This window comes from Gymnoscopelus braueri (genome assembly GCF_963280865.1).
Source record: "Gymnoscopelus braueri genome assembly, chromosome: 10".
NCBI classification, from domain to species: Eukaryota; Metazoa; Chordata; class Actinopteri; order Myctophiformes; family Myctophidae; genus Gymnoscopelus; species Gymnoscopelus braueri.
Genome location: NC_137611.1, coordinates 55,276,257 through 55,290,205, shown reverse-complemented (window position 1 = coordinate 55,290,205; position 13,949 = coordinate 55,276,257). Strand labels below are relative to the sequence as shown.

The 13,949-nt window shown below is 40.6% G+C and overlaps 1 protein-coding gene across 7 annotated transcripts in view; it reads left to right on the top strand.

The window, feature by feature from the left end:
• The window catches only part of rasal2 (RAS protein activator like 2), a 112,693-nt gene that overhangs the window by 33,467 nt on the left and 65,277 nt on the right, over positions 1-13,949 (top strand). For all 7 annotated transcript variants that reach the window (XR_013933870.1, XM_080439574.1, XM_080439573.1 and 4 more), the window contains 2 exons: positions 8,547-8,674; positions 13,358-13,481. Coding sequence is in view for 6 of the 7 variants with exons in the window: in XM_080439574.1 (XP_080295700.1) it covers positions 8,547-8,674; positions 13,358-13,481 (252 nt within the window). In the remaining variant the exon portion in view is untranslated. The remainder of the gene's footprint in view (positions 1-8,546; positions 8,675-13,357; positions 13,482-13,949) is intronic.

Below are 13,949 nucleotides of genomic sequence, written 5' to 3'. Positions count from 1 at the left end.
CATACGCTGGCGTCAGGTTACTGGGCGTAGAACCCTCACCCTCTGCCTGGCCCAAGGAGATGCCACTCGTGCCAACTGTTGTCAGTCACCTCTCTTATAGGGCTGTCACGATTACACATTTAAGTTGACAATTAATTGTCACACTAAATAATTGCGATTGACGATTTAGTTGTGTTTCTGGCATTGAACATTGGAACAATAGAAAAAATAATTCTGTTTGCCTTTTAGGCTTTGTAATCCAAAAATGCGCAGGGCAGTTATGACAAATAACTGAAATATACAAAGAAATTACTGACATATTTATACATTTTATACTTAATTTTTTTTCTGAAATAACTGATCTACAAGCTTACAACGCTTCACAAAGTGACGCGTTGCAAACTTTTACATCTGCTATTTCAGCTTTTTTTATGTATGAATATTTTTCAACATGGAAAACGATTATGACAATTATGACAAAACAATTGCGATTATCTCAATAATTGCGATTATCTCAATAATTGTGACAATGACAACTGACAAGCCTACTCTCATAAGGGTTCTAGACTTTGATCAAATGGTCGTAGTGAGAGAAATAATCACAGCTTTCACAATTATCATTATTACTTGTACGCTTATTCCACAGCATTTCTTTTGCTTCCCTTCAAAACACAAATAGTACAGTAGTGAAATAATGCAGTAGCCAAATAATACATTAATAAATTAAAAATAAACAAACAGTATATGCATATATATATATTGAATATTGGGTTAATGAAAAGTATTAACAAGCACTTGTGACTAAATAAAACTACAGTGGATCCTTTTTTTTTCCATTTCCTGAAAAGTAACAGTTTTGGACAAACAAGTTTTCCACCCGACAGAGACGATATGTTTCAGGTCTTTTAAACAAGTGTTTTTGTTTTACTCCTACACCATTTTAAAGCCCGGAGGAGGGCAATTAACAGTGTCTAATTATCAGTGTTAATTAGCAGATGGTCACAGGCTGGTTTGATCATTAATTTGCATTTAAAAGGTAAAACGTTGAGAGAGGAACACAATCCACATGGTGCCACCTGCTGACTGGAGAATACACACACTGAATGAGTGTGTGTGTGTGTGTGTGTGTGTGTGTGTGTGTGTGTGTGTGTGTGAGATCAAGCTGTCTGTTCAGTATGGAGCTCTCTCTCTTCCTCTCTTTCTCTCTCTCTCTCTCTCTCTCATTCATGTGTAAATAAAGATCAGCCTATATTGTAAGCTTGTAGATCTGCCATTTTCACTATTTGTTTTTGAAGTAATCGTCCACTCATATCCCGGCAATCGCGCATTAATGCGATCTAATAAATAGCGCGCTTGTCCGCCAAGATCGCATTAATGCGATCTAGTGATTAATTGGGGTTTATATCTCTGATCGCGCTATTCTGCTTATTTTTCATTCTAGGTTTCGAGTTCCACTTACTTCACCCACACTGGGATCCGGTTTCATGACTCGGGTTCTGTTTCCGGTTTTCATATAATTTTTTTCAGTAATTTTCGGCCAGAATAGGGAAAAACAATTTTTTTCACACGGTATAAAAAAATACGGAGAGGTCCACTTCTATTGTCTATGGTCTGGGTGACGAACAGTCATCGCCGTCGTGTATCACATCGTACTTTTGGCCGATCGGAGAATCTGAGAACACGTCACATCCGGTTTGACGTATTTGACTGTTTGACTCTGTGTGGGGGGGGGGTGGGTGGAGCGAGTCAGCAAGCTGATCAAGGTGTCTATTTGCTGCTCTCTAGTGGCAGATTTGTCATATGTGTTTAAAACAGCACTCAGACAATTTATTTGAATGAAAAATTACAAAATAAAAAACACGCAAATCGCTGGCACAGGGGTGAGTACATTGGGAATAAACTCTGGCAGTCAATGAGTTAATCGTAATCGAGGCACAGGTTTGAAATGATTGTGATATTGATTTGAAGTCATATCACCAAGCTGTAATTATGAGTACGATTTACAATTTTGTCATATAGCAAAAGCTCTTAATCAGAGTGTCTTACAATAAGCAAGGTAAACACAAACACCAAATGCAGAGAGACAGTGTAGTGCCTCTGTAAATATAGGATCAAGGGTAAACCAAGAACCTAGCATCAGTCTACACAATATACTATCAAAATAACAATCTGTATATTGAAACTATTATAGGACACCAGGTAAACGGTGAACCTAGCATCTGTTTAACCCATTAAAACTGGGAAAGCATCTGTGCTATTTTAGATTTTAGCAGTATATATATATATATCAACATACGTTTTTCAGAAAACTCTTAGGATTTAGAACAGTAGTTCTAAAAGAAATAGCAGATGAACAAGCTTGCAGCGCGTCACTTCGTGCCGCGCTGCAAGCTTGTTCATCTGCTATTTTTGAACATATTTGAAGAATATTGACAGTGTATGATTTATTTTTTTTACACAAATCTTCTCTTCTGGGAGTCCTTGGCACAAACCATTTTCCAATGGGGGTCCGCAGTCAAATACATATTAATTTGGGGGTCTTTGGCACGAAAAAGTTTGAGAACTACTGATTTAGAAGGCATTTGTAGAATCGACCTCAGGGACCTAATGGGTTAAATAACATGCTGTCTACATTTTAACATTGAGGACAGTGCATCACCAGGTCTCTAGTCAAAGTAGCATCTTTGCACCTGCTGATTCAACACATAGGTGTCTGGTGTCCGAACACAACATTATAATAACAATAAAAACACTAAATACCTTTTTAAACTCTTTTCTATGTGCGGACAAAAGGCATTGTTGCAACATGAGGCGTCTTTGGCTTTTATTCCTGGGTGTACATTTCACGGCTATGAAACGTAAACCTCTTGCAAGGTGCTCTGGGATGATAACACAGCAGACACATCAGTCTCTCCTCGCCTCTCGCCACGCCACTCTGTGTGTCGGGGAGCAGATAAGCCGCGTTGCCAGGTGTTGCGAGAGAAGCGAGCAACCGGGTCTTTGAAAACGAGCCCCCCAAAAATAAGCGGCGAGGGGACAGGTCATTTAAATTGGGTTGTCTAATGTTGTTTTAGAGTGGTTTAGCAGTGGTTCTTTTCATGTCGGGATGGCGACGCCCAAATGAATTTGTATTTGGCCACAGAGTACAGACCCCCCCATCTGAAAACATGTTGTGCCAGTGACCCTCATACAAGATTTGTGTTGTTAAAGGAATAGTTAACCCAAAAAATTACCTATTTTCTATCAATTACACACCCTATGAAGCCTTGAATTCATGGAGATATTTTAGTTTTTGTCGCATTACTAAGCCAATAATTTGATGACTATGTCAGAGACTCCGCCGGTCATCAAATCATCAAAACTTCATGGGGTGTGTAATTGAGAGTAAATACTTTTTTTTTTTTAGCTACTCCTTTAAAATGTTTCCAAAACATTCCAGTTTTGAAAACGATTCACGATTTTTTGAAAAAAGCAGATCTACAAGTTCACAACGCGCCACTACGCGACTTGTTGTTTGCTTTTAGATCTGTTATTTTCAAATAGCCGACGCGTATAGACAGGGTTAAAGTATTTAAACTGAAGCAAGCCCAAATAAGCTAGTAAACTTTAGAAACAAGCCCCCCCCCCAAAAAAAACAATATTTACAAGCGACTTTACTGAAAAACTAGCTTATAATAAGCGGACATGGCAACACTGCGGATAAGATGGGATACTGGTTTGACTGGGAGTAGATAACCAGTAAGATTCATTACTGGTGTGTACTGGAGCCAGAGGAAGCATGCATGTTAATGAGTCATGGGGGGGAGATCAGTAATTAAGAAAACAGCATTTGTTTTAGCAAGGCAGAGACAACCTACTATGGGTGGAAAGCTCATATGTCCAAAACTGTAACTATTCAGGAATAACATTAAAAAAATATTTAAAAAAAAATGCTGATCTACAAGCTCAAAACGTGTCACATTGCAACGTGTTTTGAGCTTGTTGGATCGGCTATATTTTGCTGCTTTTTGTGACACCGTAGAATGACGAAGTAGGGCATTAAACACATGGAGATGAGAGGTTTCTGCCTGACGGTATACTGTAGAGCTTCAATGATCAGTTATCTCCTTAGCGATGATTCTATCAATTAATGTATTTGATTAATCGAGTAATGAAGAATCCTGTTTTTGTTTTGTTTCTATAATCAATTTACACACCGGTATACTGTGTGTGTGAATTGTAATTACATTAAAAAAAAAATTGGACAACCACTGGTCTATGGCTCTGGTGTAGCCTATAGCCACGTTGACAAACAGATCTCGCAATATTGGCGTGCGAAGAGCCGCCATTAACGCCGAAGTGTTTTTCTACACATTACCACAGTAACGCCTCTTCTATGTGCGTTTGTGTGTGTATACATTGAGTGTGTCTCAATACATTGTGTGTTCATGCGCTACATGTGGCCTTGCGGAATCAAGAGGTGTGATGTTGTTTCACAACAGTGGCTGCATTTGACAGCAGTTGTTGCTACATGCCATAGCGTCTGTCGGGTGGGAAACTTCATAATTATAATAAATAATAATAATAAAGCTTTATTTATATAGCACCTTTCGAAACAAAGTTACAAAGTGCTTCACAGCGTGCTCAATTGTCCTAAAGAGAGTTCTGGAGTTTTGATAGTTCTTGGCAATGAGATTGGAGAAGTAATTTGCTCTGGCATCTTTAACTGAATTATTGTAGGATTTCATGAGATCTTTCATGATTTCGTAGAACACGTGTAATTTTGTGGCTTTCCATTTCCGTACAGTTCTCTTTTAAGTGCGCAGGTGTGATCATTGAACCAGGGTGAGGTGACATTGTGTGTGTTGGTACAGGTTTTAAATGGAGCGACAAGGTCAAGGGTAGTTAGGCAGATGCTGTTAAAGTAGTTGAGCTGATTGTCAGTAGAGTGAGAGAGGGCAGGAGGAGTGGCAGAGGAGGTAATTATGTCCAAAGCTGTTACTTTTTACAGTACATGGAAGACTGGCGCTGCCTACTCATGGCTTTCTATGTGGACAGTGGACACAGCCCCTGCCTGCTCCTGATGAGCAGCTTGGTGCCTTACCTCAGTGGTTCTCAACCTGTGGGTCGGGACCCCACATGACTTGGGGGGGAGGTCCCCAGATGACAGTGAAGTGACAATTTAAGGACTTTTAAGACCTTTTTAATACCTCAAAAAAGAAAGAAAGAAAATAAATAAGACCATTATTGCATCAAAAGTAACAAACTATACTGTAATAACTGGTCAGACATTGGCCAAATTGTCAAATTATATAAGAAAGAGGCAAACATTGTGAAAATAGCAGATCTACAAGCTCACAACGCCTCGCGTTGCGAGCGCTAGATCTGCTATTTTCGTTAGATCTGCTGTTAGATCTGCTATTTTCCACAATGTTTGTCTGTGGAACCGAGTCAAACTAAATGGAATGCCTCAGCTCCTACAATTCCAAGTGCTTTATCAGGGTCGGGGGGGTCCCCAGTTCAAATATGATTCTTTTGGGGGGGTCACGGCCTGAAAAGGTTGAGAACCATTGCCTTACATGCCTTCCTCTGCTGTCAGTGTGTGAATGGGCGAATGTAATGCACAAGTGCGTTGGAGAAAGGTGCTATAAAAAATGCACCATTTATCAAGAAACGGTCTTCTATCGAGGCCTTTTTTGCAAGTGTCGTCCAAAGAAATGCTACACCCCAAAAGATCAATGTTTTCCTCCTTAACGTTTTTATTAATTAAAGTTATAAGGTTAGAATTTGCAAAAGATTCAGATTGGTTTAGAATGGCAAAAAAAACTATCATGGAGCGTTGCTGTCCTCTCAAATGTAGTAATACCAAGGTGTGTGTGTGTGTGTGTGTGTGTGTGTGAGACAGAGAGAGAGAGAGAGAGATCTCTGTGCCTAATGCACAGAACAGCAACGCAGCAGGATGGGGGAAACGTTCTCGTCTTGAACAGCCTGGGTAGAAGGGCTTTATGTGTAAAGCCAGTGTTTTCACCACTTAAGCCCTATACTCAGTGGTGTAATGTAATTACAGCCGGCCCCCAGTACAGGATATTATGACAGGGAAATAGCCGATAGTCCGGCGTGTTTCCAACCTTTCCTGAATCAGGGCCCGCTTGTTCGCGGCCCACCCATCTGACACGGCAGCCGAATGGCTATTTATTTCATGTTATTATATTATTATTTATTATTATTCAATTTGAGGACCAAAAAAAAATCCATATTTCATTGTCCAGGTTTTATATTAGCAGTAAACCTAAGGCAGAAAGACATACAAACAAAAATAATTAGACGCGGTTATCGCCCCCCCCCCCCCCCCCCCCCCCAAGGCCTAGACCTAATTTGAACCACACTGTGCCCAGGTTATGTGGATCCTGAAAATGTCCGCCTCTAATGCCAGTGTCCCAAAATAGTTACTCCACTGTGGTTAAAAATTCAAACCCTCCGATGTAAAACACAGAGAAAGAGCGTGTCATGTGATTGGCCACACACACACACACACACACACACACACACACACACACACACACACACACACACACACACACACACACACACACACACACACACACACACACACACACACACACGTGAAGTGAACAGCTGTGTCATTACATCATCAAGGTGACTCAGTACTTATAACCAGTTTAACATCAATTATTTATATTTTGCGTCAACGCCACGACACGCCGTTCAATATTTAATCATGTTTAAATCTGCTGCCTTCAGCATTTAACTGAAACTGACTTGTGTGTGTGTGTGTGTGTGTGTGTGTGTGATCAAGCAGCCTGTTCAGTATGGTTTTCTCTCTCTCCTCTCCTCTCCTTTTCTCTCCTCTCCTCTCTCTCTACCCCCTCTGGTATACAGTATAAGACAGTACAGTTCACGCTACAGTTGATGAGGCTAGAAAGTCGGGGAGTGCTTCCACTAGACCACAGCCCCATCTTCAGGACAAAGTTGTGAACTGCAGTGTTCATGCTGCTTGTTGGTTTACACGGGGTGACCTGGTTGAGCACTGGTGCTGTTTCAAGGCCTTCTCACCTCACAAAATAGTGCAAATAGCAGATCTGCAAGCTCATCTACAAGTGAGCTTGTAGATGTGTAGATCTTCAAGCTGGTAGTGCTAGCAATCTTGGTTAAGATTAGCATCTGTGGGAGCCCAGTCTTAAGAATTGCTTTTTTACTGTTAGACATTATGGGGGAAAAAAATAACCTGTGTTCTGATGGATCCAATGTAGTTGTTATTTAGGCACATGCTTTTGTTGATACTTTTCATTGGTTCCAACCCCCCACACACACTTAAAAACTGTAAAATAAACTGTAAAAAAAGAAAAGTAAATAAGAATCTTAAATTGCCAATCTACAAGGTCACAACTTGTACATCGACTTGTTGTTGTGAGCTTATAGATTTGCAAAGTTAGCAGGAGTGCTCCGTTTTGAACAAAATGCCTCAAATCAGGAACACTGTGTGCACATTCCCACCAGGCCGAGGAAGAAATACCTCTTGACACTTTTAAAATCAGCCTCATGGTGGCGCTATCACAGGCCGATTTGTGTTTTTCCCTATAATTGCACCGATCTGTGTAAAACTTTGTATGTGCACTCCCTAGAGGCCAAGGAAAAACCTTTGCCCTGCTTTTTACACATCTGCCTTTTACAGCACCATCAGGAGGCCGACTTTGTGTCAAACAATTTCTTTGATATTACTCCTTCAGATTTTATCCACATTTCATGCAAATCGGTACACATGAACTCTATAGTCATGTGATCAAGACTGATCCGTCCGATTTTCATATTCCATCCTGATTGGCGAATTCCGCACTTTGCTGGCCCACAATAACCTACCTGACCTGGCGGAGACCTGTGCTCCGAGGCAACACTTTTTCTAGTTGTATAAAATACTGGTAGGAATATTTACTATCAATCATTTAACTGGGGACCCCCTGGAACCCCCTGATGGACCCCTGAGAACCAGTGGTGCAGCCTACAACACAGTGTGTCTAAATATGCAATTATCTCTCAAACATGTTTGTGGTTCTGACAGTAAATCCCTTAAAAACCTTCTCTCTCACACACACACACACACACACACACACACACACACACACACACTTTTCTCTCCTTTATTTATGTGTAAATAAAGGAGAGAAAAGTGTTTGTGGGAGTAGGCAGGGTTTTTCTCTTTCTTTTTTCCTGATATTGCCACTGGTGGGGGGGGGGGTAGAAACCTTGTATCTCAATTTTTCAACGTATTGTGTTTCTCGTGCCCTACTTCATCAGTGTGTGTGTGTGTGTGTGTGTGTGTGTGTGTGTGATAAATATTGAACCAATGAAAAGCTTTAACAACAACTTGTGACTGAATAATAACTACATTAGATCCATTGGAACACAGGTCCTTTTTTTCTTTATTTGTAATTTCCTGAAACTTAACGTTTTTGGACATACAAGGTTTCCACCCGACAGAGACGATAACGTTCTTTGTTGATTTACTTTGTAATTATTATTGTTATAATGATTCATTTCTGTGTTCTCTCTGTGTGTGTGTGTGTGTGTAGATGTGAAAGGCGCTCCGTCACACCGTTTTTCGTGTGGTCAGTCTCCGTCGACGGAGAGTTCGGTCTGGGAGAGGAAGTACTGCGTCCTGACCGACAGCCAGCTCATCCTGATCACCAAGGACCAGCAGGTACACACACACACACACACACACACACACTAAAGAACACTATTACGTCCCCAACTGGCGGTGGTTTCCCAAACCTTTTAGCTCGAGACCCAAAAGAGAAATGTGTTGTCTCCCCGTAACCCAAACTAGCCCGTAGCTTGAGAGCTTGTAGATCTGCTTTTGCACTACTTCAGCTTTTTTTCTAATTCATTTTTTTTATTTTTGGAATTACTTTCAATTATTCACAAAATTATTTTGAAAAAAAAATAACAGATTTATTTATTCATGAAAAACGAATGTTTTTGAAAAAAATAATACTGTTTGGAAAACCATGGTCTAAGGCAGTGGTTTTCAACCTTTTCAGGCTGCAGCCCCCCAAAATAATCCTATTTGAACTGGGGACCACCCACCCTGACAAGCACTTGGAATTGTAGGAGTTGAGGCATTACATTTAGTTTGACTCGGTTCCATAGATAAACATTGTGAAAATAGCCGATCTTGAGCTTGTAGATCAGCTATTTTCACAATGTTTGCCTCTTTCTTATATTATTTAACAATTTGCCATGTTTGACCAGTTTTTATTAGGGATGGAGCTCGAAAACCGGGTCCATTATATACCCGGGCATGAATTTATCGAGACCCGGGTATCGATAAGCTTTGGGCTTGTCGAGCCTGTTATCGAGTGCAGTGGCCCATGACGTCATGTCTAAACTATCAAAACAAGAGGCGATCAAGAAATAAATCTAATCACCCACGCTGGCACAAACATGTCGGTCTAAAAGTGTATTGATAGCTGCAAGTTGTGCCAAACAGCGCTGCCCGGGGAAACAAGGAAGATGAATTTTATTGGCTCACTACATCACTATTTTAAGGGGGCTGTAAGCGTCCATTTGGTTCCATTTGTACACTCGGGTGGTTGCGTCGTTGTTGTGTTTACATGTGCGGTGCAGCGGTGAAACAATGGCGTTAACGAATGAAACGCTAAAAAGTTTCACTCGTCCTCTTCTACCCAAGATAGCAAGTCTCCGTTGACAATTTTAATAATCCAATTGATAATAATCCGTTTGGGATCTCCCTGTGAATGAATAACTAGTGTTGCTTGAGCGTGTCCGTCTTCTCAGTCTATCGTTGCCGAAAATGGCAGATCTACAAGCTCACAACATGGTGAGAACAGACGCAGTGTGAGCTTGGAGATCGGCTATGTTTGGTGCGTGACACCGTCGTACGATGAAGTATAAATTGCGCTTTTAAAGTGACAGTACACACATTAACCGTTTCTTCAATATTATTTTCCAAAAGTAAAAAGGTCACTTGCCTTCTGTCTGTTAGAAAAGTACTGTATTTGGAGGCCCTAGTAAAATGTAGTGCGAGTGATATATTTTGGTTAAAACAAAGAAAAAAGAATAGAAAAAATAAATATGCATTTTTTGTTTATAAAGAGTTGAAGAGACATGGAGATTTTATAGTAATTATTACAGTACTATTCATAATATAAAGCCATTTAACACTTATTGCACATTATATGAATGGTTGTTTTAATGATAGGCAAAAATATTTTTAACTTTTGTCATCTTCATTTAATTTTAGATAGTGGTCAGCCACAAACTCACTGTCACAACTGGCCAATACAAAAATATACCGGTTCTGTTCAGAATTTTTCGTCTCACGTCTTTTTTCTTAATAATAGAAAAAGATCGATAGTGGGCTCGATAAAACCACTGGTCTAGGGGTGTATGTAAGGGACAATAACATAGTATCCAGTGAATTGATGGATATAAATTGAGGGATGTAGTAAATTCAGTGTTTTATTCACATGATGTGTCTGGTGCTCACCAAAAGCCAACGGGGAAAATAAATGGTGAGTGCCAAATTAAAGCGGTATTGTGCAACCTTTTTTGTGAATTAAATGTTATTTTGTCCAACCTGTATGGTAGAGTATGTTAATACAATATAATGTATATAACCTGGGTGGTTGTATTTGGTCTTCCTGCTTTTCTGTTGAGCCATTTAGATCCTGTGTCTAGGTTAGACCTTTGACGCGATCCTGTTTCTGGTTTGATGCCAATTATGACCTGTAATTCTCCCCTGAGAAAGCAGGCAGGCTCTACTAGCTCAGTGGTGAAAAAATAAGAAAGAAACAGCTCTTGTGCAGGAGCCCCAGGTTCAAATCTGGGGTTGAACAGGAAAGTTACATAGTGAAGCATAATGGAAAGAAAAAAAGAAATACACATAAAACAAAAACAATTCAATGACATCACAATGTCATCATCACAACCATGGTCAAACCCAAGATATCTGGGACCGTTCCAGAAGAGAGGCGCAACCACTCAGCCTGTGTCTTGGGGAAAGTCATGTATGTCTATGGAGGATACCACTTTACTAGACGCTATAATGACATGTATCACCACAATGGTCTGGTCTTTAATTAACACCAGAGGCACCTGCTTCATCAGATCACTCCGCCACCATCATCGGGACAAAGATGTTTGTATTTGGGGGCCGTCCGCATCCGGACAACACCTTCAGAATGTTTGACACAGAGACCAACTGCTGGCTGAACAGGCCGTCTGCACAGTTTCTTCCAAAAAGACTCGCAGGTTATTCAGCTTTTGCCTACAATAGAGAGCTGTACATAATTGGTGGCCACAATGAAGAAGACCAGACCTTCAGCGATGTGTGGAAATTCAATCCAGAGACCTTCTCCTGGAAGAAGGGTGAGGCCAAGGGGAAAGGCCCGTCCAAGATGTTTACGATGTCATGGTCCATGGTGGGAGAGCGTATCATCCTCGCACGCAACATGACTGATGACCTGTACATCTTAGACTTAAACCCTTGTCTCAAGACGTTATGCAAGCTAGCAGTTATTCAGCACGATCTGGAGCAGTCTGGACTCCCACACGACATCAGGTGGGAACTGGCAGCCATGACTACCAACAGCAACTGAAAAAATGACACATCCCTCCAAAAAAAACACAAAAGCAACACAAAATAAAAACATTTGAGCCCTGTAAAATTAAAATAAATAATAAAAGATATAAAACTGCAAATCAAAACGACCAAGGTGATTATGAGACAATGATGAAGAGGAAGATGATGGCTTTCAGGAGATGCATGAGAAGACACTTAAACATAATTTGTTTGTTTACACCCGACACTTAAAAAAAAATCTCACCGTTAAGCTGCGCTGTTTAAGCTGTAGACTCCAATACGAGAAATCCATGTGAAACAAAGCATGCGTTCATTTTGCACGATGGTCCTGGCTAACGCCTGGAACGATAACATCTCTCACGCGAGTAACAATGGCGGAGCGATCGTGCATACAAAATGAGTCGTTTTCCCCAGCGTAAAAAGTTTCGGAGTTATAGGGGTTTTAGAGAAGGAGATAGAACGGAAGCGGATGGGAGCTATGTTTTTTGGCACGGTGATCCATCTGTCCTTTCCTTCTCAGAATCACCATGGGTGATTCCAGAGCTGCTCCAGCCCCTCCCGTGTGGAACAAAAAAAAACAAAACACAGAAGCGCTACTCTGTGAAAACACGGTTCAGACCGTGTTTGGCACCCGATGTGTTAAGACCTGAAGCCGACTCTCCAAATGCCTTCTGAATCAGTCGTTCTCAAACTTTTGTCTGCTCATTTATTTGTGTCATCACTTACAATTTCACTTGTCTATCAGTGTATGCTGTATGAGTTCACTCTCCTGATTGGATAAAATTGGTATCCCGAACTGAAAATGCATTTTCTGTTCATTAAATCCCGTTACCAGTCCAAATAAGGGCATCTATGTCACAGAGGGGTTTCCTACTTCCGTATGTCTTTCAACATTAACTCTATAACTGCCAAAGACGTTTATAAACGTCTTTGAGAAATTAGCTGTTGCCTGCCAAAGACGTTTAAAAACGTCCTGGGAAAAAAAAAATAAAAAAACTTTTTTCAAAAAAAATAAAATTCTAAAAAGATTCTCTAATTATTTAGTATTGACACCTTTTCGATATTCCAAACGAATAAGGAGATAACAATTTCCAAAGATTTGCTGCTCCATCCACTTCAATGTTAAAATTGAAACGGACAAACAATTCACAATGTTTTTTGGTTTGAAACCACTGGTTTTGAGCTATTTTCAAACATCAAACAACACATGACAACAAGGTCAAATTGACCTCGTTGACATTTGTGAAACCACACCATCTGTGATTAGAAATTTTCTGGGGATCAATCATACTTGAGAAAAATATTTTGTGGCTATGCGAAAAGGTACCAAAATCGGTCAAAACCCTGGCAGAGGCTACAGACTGTTCTGAAAAAACTCTGGCAGGGTAAGAGTTAAACATAGTTTAATGTTGAAAATCAGCTGCATTCCCGAGACCTGTTGCTACCTATACGTTGTTATACCTTTCAATCCGGATGCCACCTCTGTGTCTCATTAGTTGTTGCTATAATATAGTAACATCATTTTTTATTTTTTATTTTTAGTAAGAATTTGAACGTTTTATGGTTAGGTTCTAGAAGGCGTTTTTAGAATCGGCCTCAGGTCTAAATGGGTTAATGGGTTAACCTTTTAACAAAATAACTTTCTTTAATTCTTTTTCCAAACAATATCATTTACCCTACCTAAGTAAAGTACATATACTCAACAGTACATACTGTATATCCTGTGTATTCAACCGCCATTTGTTACCTATCATGCCCCTCTTCCCCACCTTGCAGACGTCAGCTGACATAGCAGACAGCCAATCAGACTCAGCTAAGGGGCGGAGCCTGCGACGGACGGTCAGTGTGCCATCAGAGGGACAGTTCCCTGAGTTCCAGCCAGAGGGCGCCAACGTTCTTGGTAAGAAAATATATGCACACACACACACACCATGCAAAGCAGGGTTCAGTGCCTTGCTCAAGGACACTTTGACACTCAGGGGGAGCCGGTGATCGAACCGGGAACCTTCCGATTCTTGAGCGGATCTGTGTGTGTGTTTGAGCCTGCGTGCCTGTCTGCCTTCCTATGTGCACAGGACAACGTTTGTGGGGTGAATTATCCCTTTAAACCTTATGTGTACCTCAGGGCTCTATACTATTGTCTTTTCTGTTATTGTGGGTAAAGCTTTCGCTGAAAATAGCCGATCAACAAGCTCACAACGCGATAACCACTTAAACCTTATTTGTAGATGTGTTTTTCTAAATCTCATAATATGGGAGTGAACGGAGTGACGAGATCATTTCCGATTCTAGGCTTCTCTCGCAGTCAAGGGATCATTCATAGGTTGGGGAAGTACGCCCTCTAGTGTAATCACTAAAAACATGTTTT